The sequence below is a fragment of the Hyperoodon ampullatus genome (assembly GCF_949752795.1).
Source record: "Hyperoodon ampullatus genome assembly, chromosome: 20".
Lineage (NCBI taxonomy): Eukaryota > Metazoa > Chordata > Mammalia > Artiodactyla > Ziphiidae > Hyperoodon > Hyperoodon ampullatus.
In genome coordinates this window covers 31085097-31106350 of record NC_136933.1, presented here as the reverse complement: position 1 = coordinate 31106350, position 21254 = coordinate 31085097, and the positions used below count along the sequence as shown (strand labels likewise).

Genomic DNA, 21254 nt, shown 5'->3' with positions numbered 1-21254 from the left:
CTCAGTTAAATTAATGTAGAAATCATTAACAATGCAATGAGAAAAAATCTCATTATGTTTGGAAACAGAAAATATCTTTAACTCATAGATCAAGCAATCAAAATTATGAAAAGAGCAAAATCAACTTCCACGGACTGAAGGAAGAAAATAATAAAGCTGCAAGTAGAAATTAATGAAGTAACTTTTTATCAACAGATTATAAACAAAGCTAAAAGATAACCTGTGGAAAAACTAGTAAGTAGTATACCTCTGTCAGAACAGAGCTACAAATAAACAACAGATGGAATCAAAGAGAACATAATAGCAGACGTTGCTGAAATTTTTATAATAAGTGGTTATTATATAACAACTTAATGCCAATAATTTTGACTATTTGGATGAAATAGACAATTTCCTGAAACATATAACTTATCAAAGCTGAGTTTTTTAAGAAATAAAGAACCTAAGTAGTCTGAAAATCACTAATATAATCATTAGTTTTTAAACTTCCTCCGAAATAATCTCCAAGAGTAGATGATTTTACCAGTGGCTTCTACCAAGCACCCTAGGTAGAAATATTTCTAATAGGTGAACCATGACAGTAGAGAAAACAAGAGACTAGCCTCTCTCATCTCGTGGAGCCAGTGCCCTGTTACCTGTGGCATCTGTGTACGGTGTCACCTTAGTTATCCTGAACTGCTTCCCGGAATCCCCCCTCCTCTGTTGTTCTGGGTTGGGAGCAACCAGAAGAAAAATATGTACAGAGTGAAGAGCCACCATCTTTACACTCTGAAGTCTGCTGTGGACACTGGGCACCATGGCTGCCGGCACAGGCCACTGCTCATCCAGCAACATCCAGACCCACAGCTGGTTCAGCTCCCTCCCGACTGCCTCTCAAGTGGTGAAGGGTACCAGCTTCTCCTCAGGTCACCTGCATCTTGGAAGTTGGAGGTGGTGAGAGACAAACACCCTCCAGGTTTTCTTCTGGTTCCAGTACATCCTTGCTCTCCCCTGCTTCAACATTCAGCTCTCACTGCAGACCTCCAGCCAGACAGTCTACAGTAAAGCCAAGCCCAGCATACATGCAAAGACAACAGCCTTGCAGAGGCTTCGTAACCCACACCTGTGGAAGGGCTCATTGGTATAAGACATCCCTCGTTCTATATATTATATTCAGAGAGATCGAAATTTAACTGATACATTTCCAAAACTTGAGAAGGTCAGTATAAGGAAAATCAGAGGCTAATCTCACTCAGGATTGTAGCTGCAAAAATCTTAAGTGAAATATCAGCAAACCAAAACGAGCATGAGAAATCATCTTTCTAAGAAATCTCTTATGGTGAGGTTTCCTGTTTTAAGTAACATCCTGGCCCATAAATTGAGCAGCAAGATAACATCCTATTAGGAGATACAACCTTGCTTTTGCAGAAGCACACAATCAAAGCTGCTAAAGTTACCTTGGAACTATTTTGAAGCAGATCCCAAACATATCACTTGATCAATAAAGAGAAGATGGGTTGAACAACAGCCAGAATGAATGTAAGCAGAACAGGGAATGACTATTACAGTAGGTAACGTACAGTAGCTCAGGCGAGGCCTTGAACTACAGGGTGGCGGTGTTGGAAATGAATGTATATGGACATAACTAAGGGAATTTTGGGGGGGTGGGATTGGCATGATGAACTAACAGGTTGGTTTACGCACGGTTCCACATCAACATCTGGGGTAAAAGCCCTGGGGTAATGGCAAAGTTATTAAGGCACTTCCAGTGTAAGACGTCATAGTGCGTTATTGCACATTTAAGAACTGCCATCAGTTCTTTGTCTGTTCGGGAAAAAACTTAGGTAAAATTCAACTTGATCTGGATTCAGTTCAACTCGGCAAACTTGGGGACTGTCCAGATCATCTTGGCTTCATCACCACTGGCAAAACCTTCCAGAACCAAGGGGCTGTTGATAAGGATATTTAAGAGACTTCCATCTTCCAGAATATTATTACCTCAAAATGTGTGGCTTTTTCCTCTTTTAAAAAATTTCCTCATTTCTAATATTTTTAGTGTTTCCTAAATTTTTGACTTTTACATGAAAATGGCTGGTCTGTTATATATCAATGAACGTTTCTTTCTCTGCAACCAGTAGACTCACCTGTGACATAGGATGGATGTATTTTTGAGCCTGCAACTTTTCTTCTGCAGTGTTTTCTGTTGCTTCATTTTCATGGGCTGTCTTTGTTTGGTTGTTTGTTTTGTTTTGTTTTGCTTATGAGGTAGCAAAGTCACATCTAGTATACCAGAAACTGTTTTATATACACCATAGTCACTAAACAACTAATGAACCATGAATATCTGTAGGGTTTACCAGTAACTGAAGTACTTGAGGGTTTTGAATTTGCTTTTCAATTTTGCCACTAGATAGAAAGACAAGATTTGATGAAGAAAGCATGAATGATGCATTTATATCTACATTATAAACTAGTAAGAATAATGCCATAAAAACTAACATTAGGGCTTCCCTGGTGGCGCAATGGTTGAGAGTCTGCCTGCCAATGCAGGGGACACGGGTTCGTGCCCCGGTCCGGGAAGATCCCACATGCCACGGAGCGGCTGGGCCCGTGAGCCATGGCCGCTGAGCCTGTGCGTCCGGAGCCTGTGCTCCGTAACGGGAGAGGCCACAGCAGTGAGAGGCCCGCGTACCGCAAAAAAAAGAAAAAAAACTAACATTAATAGGGGGCTCACTGGGTACCAGGCATTGTTCTGATTTATGTATTAATTCATTTAATTCTCAGAGAAATCCTGCAAGGTAGGCTTGTTATCCCATTTTCCATGTAAGGAAATTGAGGCACAAAGAAAGTAAGTAGCTTTCCCAAGGTAACAATTTTAGTATTTGGCTGAACTGGGAGACGAACCAGCTTTGGCAGTTGGATTGCAGAGCTGAGGCTCCTAATTAAGACACTAATACTGGAACAAGTAGTGTTGCTGAAATCCAGCCTCTGTGCACCGGTGCCGGGTTAAATCTCGGAGACCGAGTTTGGGGTGAAGTGGAAAGAAACAGCTTTATTCCTTTGCCAGGGGAAGGGGGGCCACAGCGGGCTACTGCCCTCAAGACTGTCTGTCCCCCCTGGAGGGGTAGTGAGGGGTCTTACAGTGTTCAAGGAGCAGGGCGTGGTCAGCTCGTGGACATTCTTCTGATTGGCTGGTGGTGAGGTAATGGGGAATCAGCATCATCAACCTTCTGGCTCCACCCGGTCTGCGGTCTACGTGCTGGTGGGCAGCATGCAGTTAACTTCTTCCATCTGGTGGGAGTTTCAGTATCTGCAAAACAGCTCAAAGGACATGGCTCAGAGTGTTATCTACAGTCCTTGAGGAAGAGCTAAACGTCCTTGACTTTGTTCAGTGGCTAAAGTATTATTATTTTCTCTTGCTTGATTGTTTTCCTTTCTGCATTTTCTCATTTCTCTGATTAGATTTATTCTTTGACTGAAGTTTTTCTACAGACAAAAGGCAGGTGGAGGACACCGGTGGAGGTCTGTTCTGGGAAGACCTCACAGGGTCCTGCTTGGTTACAGTAGCTCCATTAGAAAGTGGCTCTCCTGACATCTATCAAATCAAATGTAGATAAATTGCTGATGTAAGTAAAATTGGTAAAAAAAAAAAAAGTCACATCAATGAGAGTTTAAAATCTTTTTTTCCTATGTATTGTGATTAAAAAAAATAGGAATTTTTTAATGCAATATGTACTTTATTTTAAATATATGTTTAGCAGAGGTCTGAAAAATGTGGAGCCCTGCTTTCAAAAACAGGATCGCTCTCTTTGGTTAGATCTTCCTTGTTTATTTTTTCTTTTACAATAGTATCTTTCATTTTGCTGTTTTTCCAGTGATTTCATAGCTTACAGGCTAGCCAAGTGCTTTCGAAGATACCACGTTAAGAATAACAGCAACAGCAAAAATTGGTTTTTCCTTACCCTTCCACAAAGATCTGGGCTTCACAGAAGTCTTCGTGATGGAAATATACCATCTGTGGTAACGTCGTGTCCTCTTTATTGAGAATCACTGTTTACCACTTACGATTTATTAAACGTCGGTGAAAGTTATATGCGTAAATCAGATAATTTATGGATATCTCTAGCAGTTAAGGGGCACTGCTGCAACCTTGCTGTGGGAGTTTCTGAGTTTGGCATGACTTGAAGAGCCTTTGATTCCCAGACATACAAAGACTGCTTAGGTAGTGATCGAGGTTCACGCAATTCTCAGATGCCTCTGTAGAGTTTAAGTTTCAAGTGGGCAGTGACCACCTTTTCATTTTGTGTCCCCAGGAAGTAGCACCTGGTAGGCACCTAATAAATATTGAATGAATGGGTGAATGAACGAATGAATGAATGACATCTCACTACCTTTATTCATTCATTGCACAACTAGGAATTAATATACTTAGTAGTTAGAGTTTATGCTAGTCTCTCATGGCTTAAGCATTCAGGTATTTTGAATTAAAATTGTATTTTATTACTTTCTTTCTACATACAGGGATTATTTGTGTCTCTTAAAAAATTGTTTGCGTCATTTGGTATAGTTTGAAATATTCCAAACTCAAGGGCATGTTTTATAAGGTTATACAAGATGTTTTAAACATTTTGAGATTTTAGCTCTCAAAATTAACAAATATTTGAGTTTGGTAGAAATCACCTGTAAGAACAGCTAAAGGAGAATGACTCCTCATAATTTAGTTTCCTGGACAATGAAGACAGGTATATTTTCCTCAATAGAAGCCCCTTACCATCTTGTTTCAGGATCTACCATGAAAACGTGTTTTGTGTGGACATATATATTATTATTTCAAACTATATTGAACCGGAATTTTTTATTATGCTTATAGTTTTTTTCATCATACCCCCCCAACGTTGGTAACATTGGAAAGACCTTCTTATATGACATTTATTCTCAAAGGCTTGTGCACACAAGCTAATAAAAAGCCTTCATCACATGGTTTAGGCACCACCATTACATGTGTGGTTTTGTAATGATACCAACCGTATTTTCGTTAATTGGGATTTTTCTTTCAGGCCTCTTTGGCCTCTCCTAACCACTCAGTTCCAACTAAGACAGGAGCTGTCATGGACCACAAGATGTCGCTATAGGTTTCCCAGCGACCTTTATACAAGAGGTAGATAACCTTTGAAACAAGGGTTAACTGTTAGGTAACAATCCCTCTATTTTTCCCAAGAGACTTCGGCCAGGTTTGCCCTCAGACCCCACCTGCCCTCAGTTCCCATCACTAGGCCAATAGATGTAGGTACTCATGTTTAGACAAAACAATAAAAAGTAAAATGGAGCAAGAACGGGGCTCAGAGATGATGCTTAAGAGTTAATACGTACACGTGGCTTTGTAATGAAGCGCACAGCAAGGCAGCCACCAAGAACTGAATAATGGCCTTTTCCAGATGGGAATTTGCAAGGGTGGAAATTTGGCACTTACAGGTAAAGGGGCTCTACCTTATCTTCGTGATGATTTAAGACGATGATTGTGTCTTGTACTTAGTGAGCCCTTGGTAACAGGGAAAACAAGCAATGTTTTTTGGTGGGGGGACTCTTATGTTTTTTAAACAGACATTTAGAAAAGGGAGAGATCACTGATTTTTGCCCCAAGATAAAGGAGTTAACGGTTATATCAATTTAGGTATCATTATAGAAAGCAGTTTATGAATTGAGTGGCTCTTTAGAAAATAAAAACTACTGACCTGTAGATGCTGATGTATTGGAAGTACTGTTTTTGTGGGATTATGATATATAGTAGTTATGATTGCAAAGAGTCTGCTTTTTTTTTTTAACTGGGATATAGCTGTTTTACAATGTGTGTTAGTTTCTACTGTACAGCGAAGTGGAGTTCCCCGTGCTTTACAGCAGGTTCTCATTAGTTACCTATTTTATACATATTAGTGTATATATGTTAGTCCCAATCTCCCAATTCCTCCCACCCCGCACCTCACCCCTTGGTGTCCGTATGTTTGTTCTCTACATCTGTGTCTCTATTTCTGCCTTGAGTCTGCATCTTTTAGAGATCTGTACTGAAATATTTATGGGTGGAACAATATGATGAGGTTTGCTTCAAAATAATCATAGGAATAGGGGTAGGGAGAGATGTGTGTAGGCTGTATATGAAACAAGACTCAGCATCAGTTGGTAACTGTTAAACTGGGTGGTGGATGGCATATATGTCAGAAATATTCCACGGTCATAATGGGGGAAAGTGCCAACCCAGATCCAAGCAAGCGTCTGTTCATCTTGATCTTCTTTTTCTGACAGTGGAGGAACTCCATGATCAAATCCCCCAGCTCAGGCACACACCCTCAAAAACCTTCACCTATGGGTTAGTTACTCATTAGTTTACCTAAATACCACCTTTCTGGAGCAATGAGCTCCTGAACTTTGTTACTGTGTAAACTAAAAATAAATAAATAAAAAGAGTTTACTTTTTTTTAATCTAATTTAATTTTTTTATACAGCAGGTTCTTATTAGTTATCTATTTTATACATATTAGTGTATATATGTCAATCCCAACCTCCCAATACATCCCACCTCCCCCCCACCAAGTTTTCCCCCCTTGGTGTGCATACACTTGTTCTCTACATCGGTGTCTCTATTTCTGCCCTGCAAACTGGTTCTTCTCTACCATTTTTCTGGATTCCACATATATGCGTTAATATACGATATTTGTTTTTCTTTTTCTGACTTACTTCACTCTGTATGACAGTCTCTAGGTCCATCCACGTCTCTACAAATGACCCAATTTCATTCCTTTTTATGGCTGAGTAATATTTCATTATATATACATACCACATCTTCTTTATCCATCCCTCTGTCGATGGGCATTTAGGTTGCTTCCATGACCTGGCTATTGTAAATAGTGCCGCAGTGAACATTGGGGTGCATGTGTCTTTTTGAATTATGGTTTTCTTTGGGTGTATGCCCGGTAGTGGGATTGCTGGGTCATATGGTAGTTCTATATTTAGTTTTTTAAGGAACCTCCATACTGTTCTCCATAGTGGCTGTATCAATTTACATTCCCACCAACAGTGCAAGAGGGTTCCCTTTTCTCCACACCCTCTGCAGCATTTGTTGTTTGTAGATTTTCTGATGATGCCCATTCTGACCGGTGTGAGGTGATACCTCATTGTAGTTTTGATTTGCACTTCTCTAATAATTAGTGATGTTGAGCATCTTTTCATGCGCCTCCTGGCCATCTGTATGTCTTCTTTGGAAAAATGTCTATTTAAGAGTTTACATTTGTGCCCCAAATTTAGCTTTTAAAACTGTCAGAACATGATCTAACGTCCTAGTATTTCAGAATGTCTTGAAAAGTTTATTCACACCTGTGACTTGTATGATTATGTAGATTTCAATCATATTCCCTCTTAGATGTCAACTTTCCATTTTGAGGTATCTAAAAGTAATAAGGGGGCTTCCCTGGTGGCGCAGTGGTTGAGAGTCCTCCTGCCGATGCAGTGGACACGGGTTCGTGCCCTGGTCCAGGAAGATCCCACATGCCGCGGAGCGGCTGGGCCCGTGAGCCATGGCCGCTGAGCCTGCGTGTCTGGAGCCTGTGCTCCGCAACGGGAGAGGCCACAGCAGTGAGAGGCCCGCGTACCAAAAATAAATAAATAAATAAAAGTAATAAGGTTTCTCTCCTGTAGAAGTGCGCTGTCTCTCCGATGATTTCCAGTGTCCTTCTTTGAAGCTTTTGCAACCTTAGTATCACTTTATCACTGAGGATTGGCAACCAGACTAAACATAGGTCCCCGTGTTTTCAGATACGCTAACGTTGTTAAAGTGGGAATAGAATGGCTCCTGGGAATAGAATTACCCTGTTTCATTTCCCATGTCCTTCTTACAAGGGTTCAAGCTTCATTTTAGCCTTTGTGGGCAGTAATAGCATGCCATCTCCAATCTGTAATCTATCTCAGATACTTTTTCTGAGACATGTTCAGAGTTCATTATCTTCTATGAAATAATTTTTCTTATTTTCCTTATTGTTTTATCAATACCGCTTTCTTTAAAACTTCTGCCTACTCGCAGAGCCTGATGATATCCCACAGTTGATCTAATCCACTTTTTTATTTACACTAGGCAAGATGCTAGATGCTTCTATATGTCTGGAGATTTCACCATGAGTTCTTATTTATACAATCACAGATACCCGGCATTTAAATGATTCTGTGCCAAACATATTCACTTCACTGTGCATATTTTACTGAAATCATACAGCTGTGCATAATCGATGCAATCTTTCGTCCCTTATTTTCTCCAGTAAATAAACTGAAACATTTTCTTTCAATTCCATAGAGTCACTTTAGAAAACTACTTATACTTTTGATGTATTTAAAATTTTTGGAAGAAGTAACTGTGATCTCCTTGATCCACCTGATTATTTATGTGAATTATTATATGTGTTCTGCAGGCCACATACACCTCAGTTAACTAAGTATGTGGTTATGGTCAAATGCAATGGCTTCTTTTCCCCCCGCTGCACTGGAAATCCGCTTATTACCCCCCATGGACTATAGAAGGCCTTCTTAAAGTATTCTTGGGAATTCCATATGCAAATTACATTTTAAACTAATAAGTTTTTGACTGCCCATTGTAAGAGGTGCAGTGGTGGACCTGTTGAATAACAGGTGTATGTACTCAGAGTACACAACATAGTGTAGGAGACAGACATAGGAAGAGGCCATTAGAAGACCAGAGGTCCAAGATTGTTAAGACCAAAAATGTCCCAATTCTTATAAGAAAGCATCCCATGTTTATTTTACAATAACAAAAGAAAAGTGCAAAGCCAAAAAGTCAAAAGTTTAAAATTGAAGTTTCTTTTAGAAACAAAAATTAGTATTTACTTTCACTGTGTGGCTTGTGTAGGTCCTTGCACTCCCCTTATGGGTACCAGTGAGGGCAGAGAGCCAGTGGTTCATGACAATTGGCTCCTGTAAATATGCTGGACTCCATAAGCCCCTTCCTGGACTACCTTTAAGGTTTTCTCACCTCCTAGGAATGTTTCCCCCGTACAAATAGCCTCGGCTAAGCTGACCCCAAGTTCCAGTTTTACTGGGAGTGTCTGGCCTCCTTTGTGGTGATATAATATGCCCAAAGCTCACATACCACCCTGGCCTTTTATGTTAGTCCTAGACTCTGAATCAAAGAATGCTAGAGCCAGAAAACAACCATCTTCTCCAAGCTCCTCATTTTATAGAAAAGGAAACTGAGTTATCATTGTGCTATTTGCCCCAGGTCACATAGTTCCGAGGATTAGAAATCAATCCAAGATAAGGAAAAGATATTCCTGGTATTCATTCGTGATAACTTTGAAGTCAATATTGGCAATGAAATGCAACAGCAGATATGAACAGGGGAAAATTATCTTACTCATGAGATGTTTTCTTCTCTTACCCAGCTTGTTATAAGAAGGCAGTACCCCCAATAATTTTTTTTCTGTGTATACCAACAGAAGGTAGACCCTGGTAATAGTGATTGAAAAATATAGATAATAGAATCTGTGACCATTTTTCATCTAGACCAACCTCAGTAGGTTAATACCGTGTAACAGGATCACCAGCTCAGTTAATCCTTGGTGCCCTGTCATGGTTCAGCCACTGCTCTTGACTCAGTCATGGACCACGTTCCTTGTTCAGTTTTACGCGCCAGCAAAAAATACCAGGCACGTGTTTGGTTTTTCCTCTCTTCCCTCCAGCTACCCTTTCCTCTGCCTTTTAGGGTGAAAAATCTCAGCTGTACTTAAATTGACTGCTGACGTCTTTTGGTCTAGAAATGACCTCCAGAAAAAATCACAATAGAGAGCTATGCCTATATAAATAGGAAGACTGTGATTTTGTATGGAAGCCAATTCTAAACTTAGATCCTTACAAGATGAAAACATGAGCTAGCTACCAGCTGACCCTAAGGCACACACACTATTTATTTCTGAGGATGGAGGAGACAGACTCTCTGGTCACCGGCCACGATTGAGCTTTCTGGCTGCAACGTTGTTTATTGCTATCATCGACAGGCGATCCTACATTGGATTGATTTGTATCAATAGATATTTCAAATAGGCCCTCATGTTTTAAAGACAGGGCTCAGTTTCTATTCTGTTTCCCACTAGGAAAGGCAATTTAACACATTTTTACTTTCTGTGTCACTCAGATAGTTAAATACTCAGCTGGCAGCAGCCGAGTTTCCACTTTAAAAATAGAAAAGCTACTGCCTTTCTGACCCAGTCCCACCCCTACCAGCCCTGCCCACCGTGTTTCTGAATAGGGTTCAATGTGGAGGCCATCCTCCAGTCAGCACGCAGGAATGTCTGTGAAAGCCCAAAGGGAAGGGAAAAAGTAGTTAGAAATCCAGCCGCTGACCTTTTTGTTCTGGCTGGAGCCCTTGCACTGTGACATCTGGTTGTCTGGGCAGAAACGTCGTCCCCACTATGCCCACAGACAGTGCTGTTGAAGGGAACTGCATTAAGCAGACCCTCCCGAAAAGAAGGCTAGCGAGCGTAGAAGGATGCTCTTCTAAGCGAAAAGCTAGCTGGGGTATTCTGACCAGTCAAGGTTAGTAGAGCAGCCATTGCAAGTCTGTTGGTGTCCTGAAATAAACGATATTGACCTGTTTTTGCAAATACTAACTTGAAGCTGTGGATGCTTTCCAGAATGCGGACTCTGACATGTAAACGTATGGCATGGCAAAGGGCTGCACTGTATCTTCTTTTAGCGTGTGGAAAATGTACCTGTGGAATCTTCCTTATGACTGTGCAGTAAACACTCTGGGTTGTTTACCTTTCCGGTTCAGCAGGTGTTTCTAAGTTGATGTGGGAACAAGGAAAGCTGCTATTAAGCAGGAAAAGACTGTTGCCAAGCAACTAAATCTGGAAATTTCGAACCATTTAAATTGAACTATAAAGTAGGAGGGTGATGTAGGCAAAAAAATGAATAGAACCACTTCCCTAAAGCGCCCTGGTGCCAAGCTTTTAATTTTAGTACTAGAAAAATAGGAAAGCTATCGGGGAGAATAAGCACAGTACCAAAACGCAGCTGTGTAAGGAGACTCTTTTTTGAAAGAGTAAGTGTCAACTTTTGTAGAACATCAATATGGTCGATGATGGCCTTAAAGGTTGGAAATACAGGTTTAGACATAAAAGTGACCCCCTAGTCCCCACAGTGTAAGAGCTGTATTTACTATATAATGGTTGGGGCCTGATGAATATTATTTAGAAATTGTTATAAATCTAGAAAACATGCAAAACAAATTTTTAAGTAGGATAAAACACTGTCATTCCTTTAAAAGGCCGAGAAAGCAACCTGATTCTTCCCCCTCCCTCACCCCTGACCCCAAAGTACGTTTCCTTTTCATTTCTCTTTAACATTAAGATTGTCAGTAAAGATTAAGAACAAATTAGCATAGGTAAAAAGCAGGTGACTACAAAGACAAGTTAATGGTTCAACAAGTGTTTATTGAGTACTTACTATGTTCTGGGCACTGTGCCGGCTGCAGGGAAGCAGTAATAAATAGTCTCATCATTCTCAGACTCTTTAAAGATCCAGGAGGAATGCAGGCAATTATCGTACAACAAAGATTATTCTGCCATTTCCTACATGAAGAGTCAGTTATCTAAATATGTGCTTGACCAGAGTTATGAGCAACAGAGTTGGATACGGTGGTAAAAAATTTTAAACTAAGTAAACTCATTCACCTGGATGAGCCTCACACGCCTTCACTGAAGATAGACTCCAGAAAAAGTTGAAAATAAGCTTTAAAATTATGTTAAAAATCTAGTTTTGTGTAAAGGAGATGTAGTTTTACACAATCCTCTTTGACACAGCTTAAATATATTGAAAATAGAACAAAAAAAGAAATGGTCCATGGTTCAATTTAAAAAAAAGCAAAATGTCTTGGCAAACGTTCATTAGATTTAATTCAAATTTTTCCAGCCTGTTAATGAGAATGTAAATAGGTCCAGTCTTGCTGGGGGTAATTTGATGACATGTATAGAAATTTTAAGAATGTACCCTAAGAAGATAATTAGACACATTCACAAAGATAAGAAATAATGTTGATTCCTCCAAACTAAAAGCCACCTAAACATCATTTAGTAGGGTATTAACTAAGTAAATAATAGTGTACCTATACAATGACATACAATTCTACAATATTTTAAATGACTAATTTATATCATTTAAAATATTATAAAATTATATTTTGTGCAGTGGAACAATGACCATGTGATATCTATAAATGAAAACAAAAGGTTAAAAGCAATATGAGTAGTATGGTTGCATCTTGATTAAAAATTGTATATTTAGAAAAATAGTTGGGAAGGATGTACAACAAATGTTTTTAATAGTTATATTTGGAAAATGGCATTATGATTTTTTGTGTGTTTTACAATGTATTTATTGTCCTATTTAACGTACCACTTTTATAATTAGATAAGAATACAGCTATTGTTGCTGTATTGCTATATTGTTGCTACTACTTCAAAAATTATTATTACATTATTATTATTATATGAAAATGTAGAAAACAGAATTCCACAGTTCTTTTCACTTTCAGGAGGTAACTCTTCGCTTGTTGAATTAGTCGGTTAGTTATAATATTTCTTATGGGCCCATTATGGATTAACAGCCCACACAGTACACTATGAGTTCTGGGGTTGAAGAGAAACTGTTGTATCATAAAATTTCATTGAACATTCCAAAGAACCAAGTGTGTTTCCTGCTTTGTCAGTTACTGATTATAACTTGAGGCAAATCATTTAATCTCTGTCTTAGTCTGCCCAGGCTGCCATAACAAAATACCATAGACTGGGTGGCTTAAAGAACAGAAATTTATTTTCTCACAGTCTAGGGGCTGGAAAGTCCAAGCTCAAGATGCCAGCGTGGTCAGACTTTGGTGAGCGCTCTTTTCCTGGCTTTAGAAAGCCGCCTTCTCACTGTGTGCTCATATGGCTTTTCCTTGGTGCCTGATCATGGAAGAGAGACGGAGACAGAGACAGGGAGATCTTTCTTTTTTATAAGGCCACCAACCCTATCGGATTAGGGCCCCATCCTCATGACCTGATTTAACCCAATTACCTCCTACAGCACTATCTCCAAACACACGTTGAATGTGAAGGCTTCAACATAGAGATTTGGGGCACACAATTCAGTCCTGTTTTAATCCATTCAGGCTGTCATAACAAAATACCATAGATAGGGTAGTTCATCAACAACAGAAATTTATTTCTGTCCGTTCTGGAGCCTGGAAGTCCCAGACCGAGTGCCTGCATGGTCATGTTCTCATGAAGACCCTCTTCCTGGCCCATTGCTGGCACCTTCTCACTGTGTCCCCACATAGTGAGGGGGCTAAGGATCTCTCTGGAGCCCCTTCTGTAAGGCACTGATCCCATACGTGAGGGCTCCACCCTCATGGCTTAAACACCTCCCAAAGTCTCCATCTCATAACACCATCACGTTGGACATTAGGGTTTCAACATGGTAACTTTGGGGTGACACATTCAGTCCATAGCACTTTGAATCTCCATACAATGAAAATAATAATTTTATTAAGTTTTAGCAAGTTTTATTAAGGGCATGCTTTGTGTCAAACACTTCTCACATGGGGCCCATTAACCCTTAGAACAACTAGAAAATGTAGATATTATCGCCCCCATTTTATAGATGAGCAAACTGAAATTTAAAGAAATTTACCGAGTTGCATTAGCAAATATGTGATAGTCAGAGGGCCAGTCTAGACATTCCTTCCTGCACAGCCCATTCTTTAACCCCACTACACAGCTCCCCATGGCTTCTCAGACAGGGTTCTTGTGAGGATCAATGCGATTATGTCTGAGAAGGTGGAAAAAGCCCGAAGTAGAACAGTGGTGAGTGAGACTCTGATTTAAGAAAATCTGAGTTTGCAGACTCTGTACTAGCTGTGCTGGAAGGAGCCGAGGATTACAGGAGGAGAATGGGGCACTCTTGTTGGGGCTATCCGCGGGATTTGGGGAGGAGGAAGCTTTTGAGCTGGGGTTTGCAAGATGGGCGGGATGGAGCTGAGGGAGAAGCCCATTCTAGTCTGGGGAGAAAGAACCTGACTCCAGGAACTGACATGGTCAAAAATGGCAGCCTTCTGTAGCTTCCGGATTAAATCTGGCCTCAAACTCCATCCCCCAAGCTTCCTGGGGATGCCGTCTTTGCAGTCACATCTCCTGCCATCCTCTCCCTTAGACCTGGCGCAGAGGCTGGAGCTGAATCCAGCCCCATGAGGGAGGCGCAGCCAGCCTTCAGCCCACGCGCGCTTCCCCCCATGAACCCATTGTTCAAGCCCCTTGTATCCCTTGAAAAAGGTCCAGCAAATCAACTGCCTCCACGCCAGACTAAAGCGTGTAACTCTGTCGTGAAGGTGGGGACACAGGAGCTTAGGGCCCATCTGGTTCCTATGTCTCATCAGCGCTCGGGCGCAGCCAGGGCGTGGACCTGGGCCAGCACGGTACACTCTCTCTCTTGCTCTGTGCCTCTCCGTCCGTCTGTTCCTTTCCCTCCTCGTCCCTCACAAGCCCCGCCCCCCTCTTTAGTCTTCTTCCTCTTTTCTGTCTCCTTCTCACCCTAAGGTACCTCCCCCCTCCCACCCACCCAGCCAGGAGCCTAACTCTTCACTTAAGAGAAGCTATCTTCAAGCCACTTCTCCTATTTGGACTTAATCGGCCCCTGAAAGCAGGGCAGGATAAACAAGAACCAAAGCACAGATACACCTCAACAAGTTACTCTGCGATATGAAAACGAGAATGGAGTTGGGGGGAAGATGATAGAAAAAGGAAGGAAAAGAAATTGTTTGGGGGAACATGCACAACCGCCCAGTTTAGCTTAAATGAGGGTATGTGAAGGTCAGTGGTAGAACATAAAACCAAGGGGAAGATCTAGTCCATATTGTAGGCAACCTTTAATTCCAGGATCAGAATGTTGGACCGTATTCAGTGGGGGACAGGGGCAGTAACGTTTTCGAGCCTGAGAACGACAAGATTCCAGAGGGGTTTTCAGGGCAGCCACGTGCTGCTGTGAAGACGGAGCATGTGTTACCAGAGCAGGGGGGCTTCGCTGCCCCAGGAGAGGGGCGCCTTTTTCAATTTCCCAAAAGGCACTCTGTGGGCTAGCTAGCCAGAACTCTAGGTGCTTTGGGAAGTTTAATTCTGTGGCAGCATTCAGGCAAGATTGGTGAGATAGAGACTGCTGTCAGGAAAACCATCAGGGAGGGTAGAGTCCAAACTGAATTCAGGAGGACGCAGACCATACTTCATTCATCTCCGTGTATCTCCAGCATCCAGAAGGGTCAAAATTGCCTGGTAGATAGATCACCATTTAATGAATGAATAAACGGTGGATGAATGTGAGGCACAAGATTATTGCTTAAGGAAGTACTCTCAGGGCCCGTTGATGGGGACAGCGAGAGGCCTGGCACAGTTTAAGAACCAATGAATTTAGAAGTCAGAGCACCCCAGCCCTAAAGAGCCTCTACAACTCACGTGACTTTGCACATTCCTCCATCAATAGATGTCATTAACATGGTAGGTACTGGGGATACGGCAGTGAGCAAACTGCAGCAAGTCCCGATTTCTAAGATCTGGTAATAAGCGATCTGAAGAAAGACACAGCAAGGAAACGAGACAGAAAGAGTGCTGGCGAGGGGGCGGGGAGGACATTCTCATAGTCGAGGAAGGGCTGTCCCATGAGGCGCGTCCAGTGGAGAACAGAAGTCAGCGATAAGCCACGTGCGTATCTCAGAAAGAAGCCCCGCAGGCAGAGTCGACAGACGCACAGATGGTCTGTTTGCTCAGGGTGGCTGAACGAGGACCAGGGACACAGAGGACGTGTGGACACACCCTCGTAGGTCATAAGTTCCTTGGAGTTTACTCTGGGTGAGAAAGGAAGCTATCGGAGCCTTTCTGACTTTACAAAGATCCTGTGTTTAGGACAGACTGTTGGGAGAGCATGGGTGGAAACACACAGACCAGTCAGGAGGCTTTTGCAGTAAGTCAGGCGAGGGTTATGGTGGCTTGGGCTAGGGTAGTAGCAGTGGAGGTTATGAGATAATAGTCGAAGCTGGGTTCTATTTGAATGGTCAAGGCAAACGGACTTATTGGTGTTTGCCTGTGGGGTGTGAGAAACAGAGACAAATTCAGGATTACACAAAGGCTTTTGGTCTTGAAGTACCGGGATGATGGAGTTGCCATTTACTGATAGGAGATTTGGGAGGATCACAGCCAGAGTTCAGTCTGGGGCACGTTAAGTTGCAGTTTGTCTCTTTAAATATCTAAGTGGAGAAGTTGGAGAGCCAGCTGGAAATACACGTCTTGAATTTAGAGGAGAGAGCTGGTCTGGAGATATAAATTTGGGATGATCACCATGTAGATAATATTTTTATCAGTGGGACTAGAAGAGATTCCCCCCAGGAATGAGTGTAGATTGATGCAAGGACTGAGCTTGGGATGAGGATCCGTGAAAAATAAAAGACGACAAAGAAGTACCTCGTTTCATAATAACCACCTCCTTGCAAAAAAGCACAGGAAATAGTCAATACATATGAAGTTCCCCTGAAAACTGTTGTACTTAAATTGAAGACCATATTATTAGTGCCAGGTGACAGGAGGAAAACGAACACTGTTTAAAGCAATCGAGAAGCAAAAAGGAATACCTGGTTTTGAGAGAAAGGTGATGAATTTGCTTTTAGCAATGTCTTGAGATGCCAGCAGAATATCTACGTGAATGTCCAGAAGTCCATTTTGTAATGTGTCACTAAAATTTGTAGGGGAGTCCAGGTAAGAGCTATAGTTTGGAGAGCTGTCCCTATGCATGTGATAATTGTCTCTGAATTTTGACCATTTCCTATCCATTTATATCTCCTACAGATATATGTAAGAGGAATAAGATGAGCTAAGGCTTTGTTATCTTAAATAAGGTAAATTACTCTATCTCCTGTTGAGAAGATGTAGTAAAAAGCTCATGGGACAGATATACGGAGGTACCTGTTTAATATAGAATTATGTTTGTCATATTTCAAACGTGTGTAGTACAAATGTGCTAAGTACTTTCACGTTCATTACAGCCCTGTGATGGAGATAGAATTATCCTTCCCTTTATGGTTGAGAAAACTGAGGTTCAAAAGTTTAAATAACTACCAAAGCTCCTATAACTAGTGTCTGTGCTGGACTCTGAACTCAGGTCTCTGTGATGGAGCCCAGCAGGCTCTGTCCGCAGCACCAATGGTCACTAAGGGTTAATTGGGATGACGGAGGCATCCCTCCCAAGAGCAGCACTAGCTTTAAAAAAGCGTCTTAGGGCTTCCCTGGCGGCTTAGTGGTTGAGAGTTCGCCTGCCGATGCGGGGGACACGGGTTCGTGCCCCGGTCCGGGGGGATCCCACATGCCGCGGAGCGGCTGGGCCTGTGAGCCATGGCCGCTGAGCCTGCGTGTCCGGAGCCTGTGCTCCATAACGGGAGAGGCCGCAACAGTGAGAGGCCCACGTACCGCAAAAAAAAAAAAAAAAAAAAAAAAAGCGTCTTAAATGGTCTTTCTCTCTTGATTCTGGATATTCATGGGGGAAACCACTATCTTCACTTTGTTGAAAATTTAGCCTTTTTTCTTGAGATAAACCACAGCGATGTTTTCACTTATCTGTGGCTTTTTCCTGTTCGGGCCCATACCCTGTCTTCGTATAAGATAAGGAGGGGCTCCTAGACCGTGAACAGGAAATCAGTCAGAGTAAGTGGCACATCCGTGCAAGTCAGTCCATATACCTGGAGTTCCCAAGGCACAGCTCGCTCTGGTGGTTTCAGATCCAGACTAGCACTGTTCTTAGGAAATGAAAGACAAGCACATGTTCTGAGAATGGAAAGACAAGGACGGTCTCAATCTCTGAAGAGATTGGTTTTGGCAACATGTTACTTCCCCACTAATCAACCACGTCCTCCAGGATTTATGTGGCTCTATTAATCTGCTAAACAGAAAAGTACACAGTAAGGGTCAGTAAATCCCTGGTGATTTTAAAAGTATTTTATAAACTTGTGAATAGGGATGGGTCAGATGTTGTTGAACCTGAAGCTTAGCCACATCTTCGGATCTTCTTTAAGACAAATAACCTGGAACTGCATACAGAGTCTTAGAAAGTGGCCGTGAAAGTGATGGGTTCTGAACTTCCGGTAAATCCAGGTCCACCATGAGGAGGACTGTTGATTTAAGATCGACCATCTGTCAAGGGTATTAGCGTTTTGCACTCGGATTCATATGTGAAGAGGTCATTGCCCTTCACCTCTCCTTGTAATCCCCTACTTGAGATAACTGTCCTGACTTTCCTGTTTGGGACCACTGAGGAAAACTGAGTGTGACCCAAACCCAGAGTGCCGTCTGCACCACTGCTAAGTCTGCTTTCCTATGAGACTTGCTTCCACTTCTGCGGATGGGACCAGGATGGGGAGAAGGCAAAGACTTTCTGAAACCTGAAATGGTTTCATCATAGCCCTGAGCAGAGATCTAAGTGTAATGTTTTTATTTCATTGCACAGCACATACTGTAAGGAGAAAACAAAATGAGTTAGGAACAGCCAGTTCCTCAAAGAGCAGTGAGCAATAAGAAAAGGCAATTTCGAAAAGAAATCAGATTTTTCAAAAGCTATTTTTCTTTTTGCGGGTGAAAGGTCATGTTACAAGGAGCTTAGAGCTCCATAAAATGGCCGAACAGAGCTAGCACATGGCAAGTGATTTTTTTGTTGTTGTTAATGCTGATCAAAAAAAGACATGAGTTGGATTTACCTCAACAGTGGCTGGCTTGAAGTGCCGTGGGGAGATGGTGATTTAGGTATGGTACAGACCCCCAGCAATCTGTAAATACCTAAGAACGTAAATGTTTTGCTCTGGTAAGGTGATGTTTACAGAACAGGGCAGGTTCTCTCGCTGTAAATGATATACCAGATGCCTGGGAGCTGGTGGTGTTTCTAAATATAGGCGGTCACCTCCACTGTTGCTGCAGTGAGACCGTAACCGTGGACATTAGATTAGCTGGTGAAAGTTACAGATATTTTGTAAAACAATTTTCACACTGAATGATTTATCCTAAGGAGTTAAACTGAACATTTTTTAAAAATCTTAGATACCCAATTTAAAGTCTAACAAGATTGTAAAGTTAAAAAGTCGCTGCAAATGAAGATGTTTATCTTCTGTTTGGTCTTGAGAAAGCTTATAAATCTTTCTACTATAAAGCATATCCGCGTTGAAAGGTAAGGTATTTAATATTGAACACATTTGAATGGAACTTTGCAGTTGCTAAATTTCAGATATTGAAAGGGAGAAACAGGGAGGGGTGAAGGTTTAGTTCAGAGCGGAAACTGGAGCATGATGTATCCTTTGATTCTCACATGTTACCAGATTAATTATAGAAATTCATCTGAGGAATCATAAGGAAGAAAATGAGCGGGGGGTGCTTGGGAGTTCAGCAAGCAGAATTCAAAACAAAACCTTTTTTTTGTCATTGACCTCAAGCATGTACTATAAATTACTCCTTTACTGGACTGACATGACTTTATCTCTTACAGCTTACTTAGGAAAGAAGAATACAGCAGCAGTGTTGACTGTTGGCTTAAAAACATTTATAAATCATTCAATCGCTTTATGTGGTTTATCTAATTAAGCTGATAGCACTGAAAATCATTTTGGTCAATAGATGCTGTTATCTATGGCTTGAGTTCCCCTACTTTTGGAGAAAAAAGTATTGTCCCTTAAAATTCATATTAAAATGTCCCCGTCAATCAGTTCATATTTAACGAAGAATGCTAGGTGTTAATTGTGCACTTACATGGCAGGCATGCACTTAGCATGCTCACTGCTAATCTGCCCTCAGTCCTGTCTCGTAGGTAGTGTTTTTCCTGTTTTATGGGCAACCTGACTCGCAGAGAGGCTAGGTACCTCCCGAAGCCCACCGCCCCAGGCTGGGCTGCACAGCCAGGCCTTCCCGGCCCCGCAGTCTTTTTCCTCCGTGGACTTCTGGGCTCCGACCCGCACCTGGTTTCTCACTTCCTTCCGGTTTCCATTTCCTTCTCCCCCTCTTCCTACCCACCTCCTTCTTTAAGGCACCACAGGCAACAGGGGTCCTGTTTAAGGCAGGTGAGCAGAGCTGAGTTCATCCCAGGAAGTACCAGGGCGGTGGCTCTCAGAAGCCTGGTCCCTGCCTGATGGGCCAAGGGGGCCCTCATCCAACACTATGTGTTCTCGGCGCTTCTCTCACGGACCACCACCCGCCCTGTCCTGCAGTGTGTGACACTTAACTCCTTGTTCATGCCAGTGAAGAGAGAGAACAGCAAATGCACCTACAAAAGTCTGGCTTCAGTTTTCTTTCTTCCACTCTAAGGGACTTAAGTCTTGGTGATCAAGAAGATGACAGCGGGGACAGAAAGCTATGTCACGGTCTTGGGGTTGTGACGGGATGGTAAATTCAACGAATACTTGCATTTCTTTATTTTGGCCCTGGAGTGGCCTGGTTTCTAAATGGCCCTTTTTCTGCTTTCCTCTCTCTCTTTTGAACATCTGCAAGCAATGCTGAAATGGTTCAGAAGACTAATGCGGCCGTTTCGATGGATAAATTGTACGCAAAACAGGAATATCTAGTACCCTCAGCTGCAAATATTGTTAGTTTTGCTGCCCCTTAAATGTCTTCATAATGTACTAGAGAGAAATAAGTCCAAAATGAATCCAAATGGCCATTTCCATAGGCCTTTCCCAGTCCCAACATCTGGTGAATTGCTACATTAGCCAGTGACAACGGAAGAATAGGCGGTGATAACAAATGGGCATCGTACAATTCAGCATACAGCTTTCAGAGGTAAATTAAGGATAATGACATTTATCAACCCATTATACAGGAGGGAGCACATGATCATTATAAATATTATAAATGAATATTTAACTTCAAACATATATTTAAGCGTTGACTACTTGAAACCTTATCAAGTTACTACTGCTCTGCCGACTAAACTGAATATAGAGGTTTCATACATGCAGTCTGTTTGGAAAGTTAATATTATAATTTTCTTATTTAAATAGTCGCAGTGAAAACTGATATAGGTTCTGAAGTCCTCTAGAGTTTCACACTGACATCAGGTTGTTTAATGATAGAACGAACAGATGTGTATGATTTTTAAAGCATTGACTATTGTCTTCATAGGTGGAACTTGAAACACAGTTGTTCCCCAAAGGAATATTATTTATGATGGTGACTTTT

General features: G+C 41.7%; 1 protein-coding gene across 3 annotated transcripts in view; it reads left to right on the top strand.

The window, feature by feature from the left end:
* Positions 1-21254, top strand: part of ASB5 (ankyrin repeat and SOCS box containing 5) — a gene marked incomplete at both ends in the record, with an annotated part of 50238 nt that overhangs the window by 19211 nt on the left and 9773 nt on the right. The window contains one exon of one of the 3 annotated variants that reach the window (XM_079726797.1): positions 10443-10566. The exons of 1 other annotated variant lie outside the window; for it this stretch is intronic. In XM_079726797.1, the coding sequence (XP_079582923.1) occupies positions 10443-10566 (124 nt within the window). Of the gene's footprint in view, positions 1-10442; positions 10567-18778; positions 18840-21254 lie in introns of those variants that run through there. One more of the 3 variants, XM_079726798.1, reaches the window with a different exon arrangement.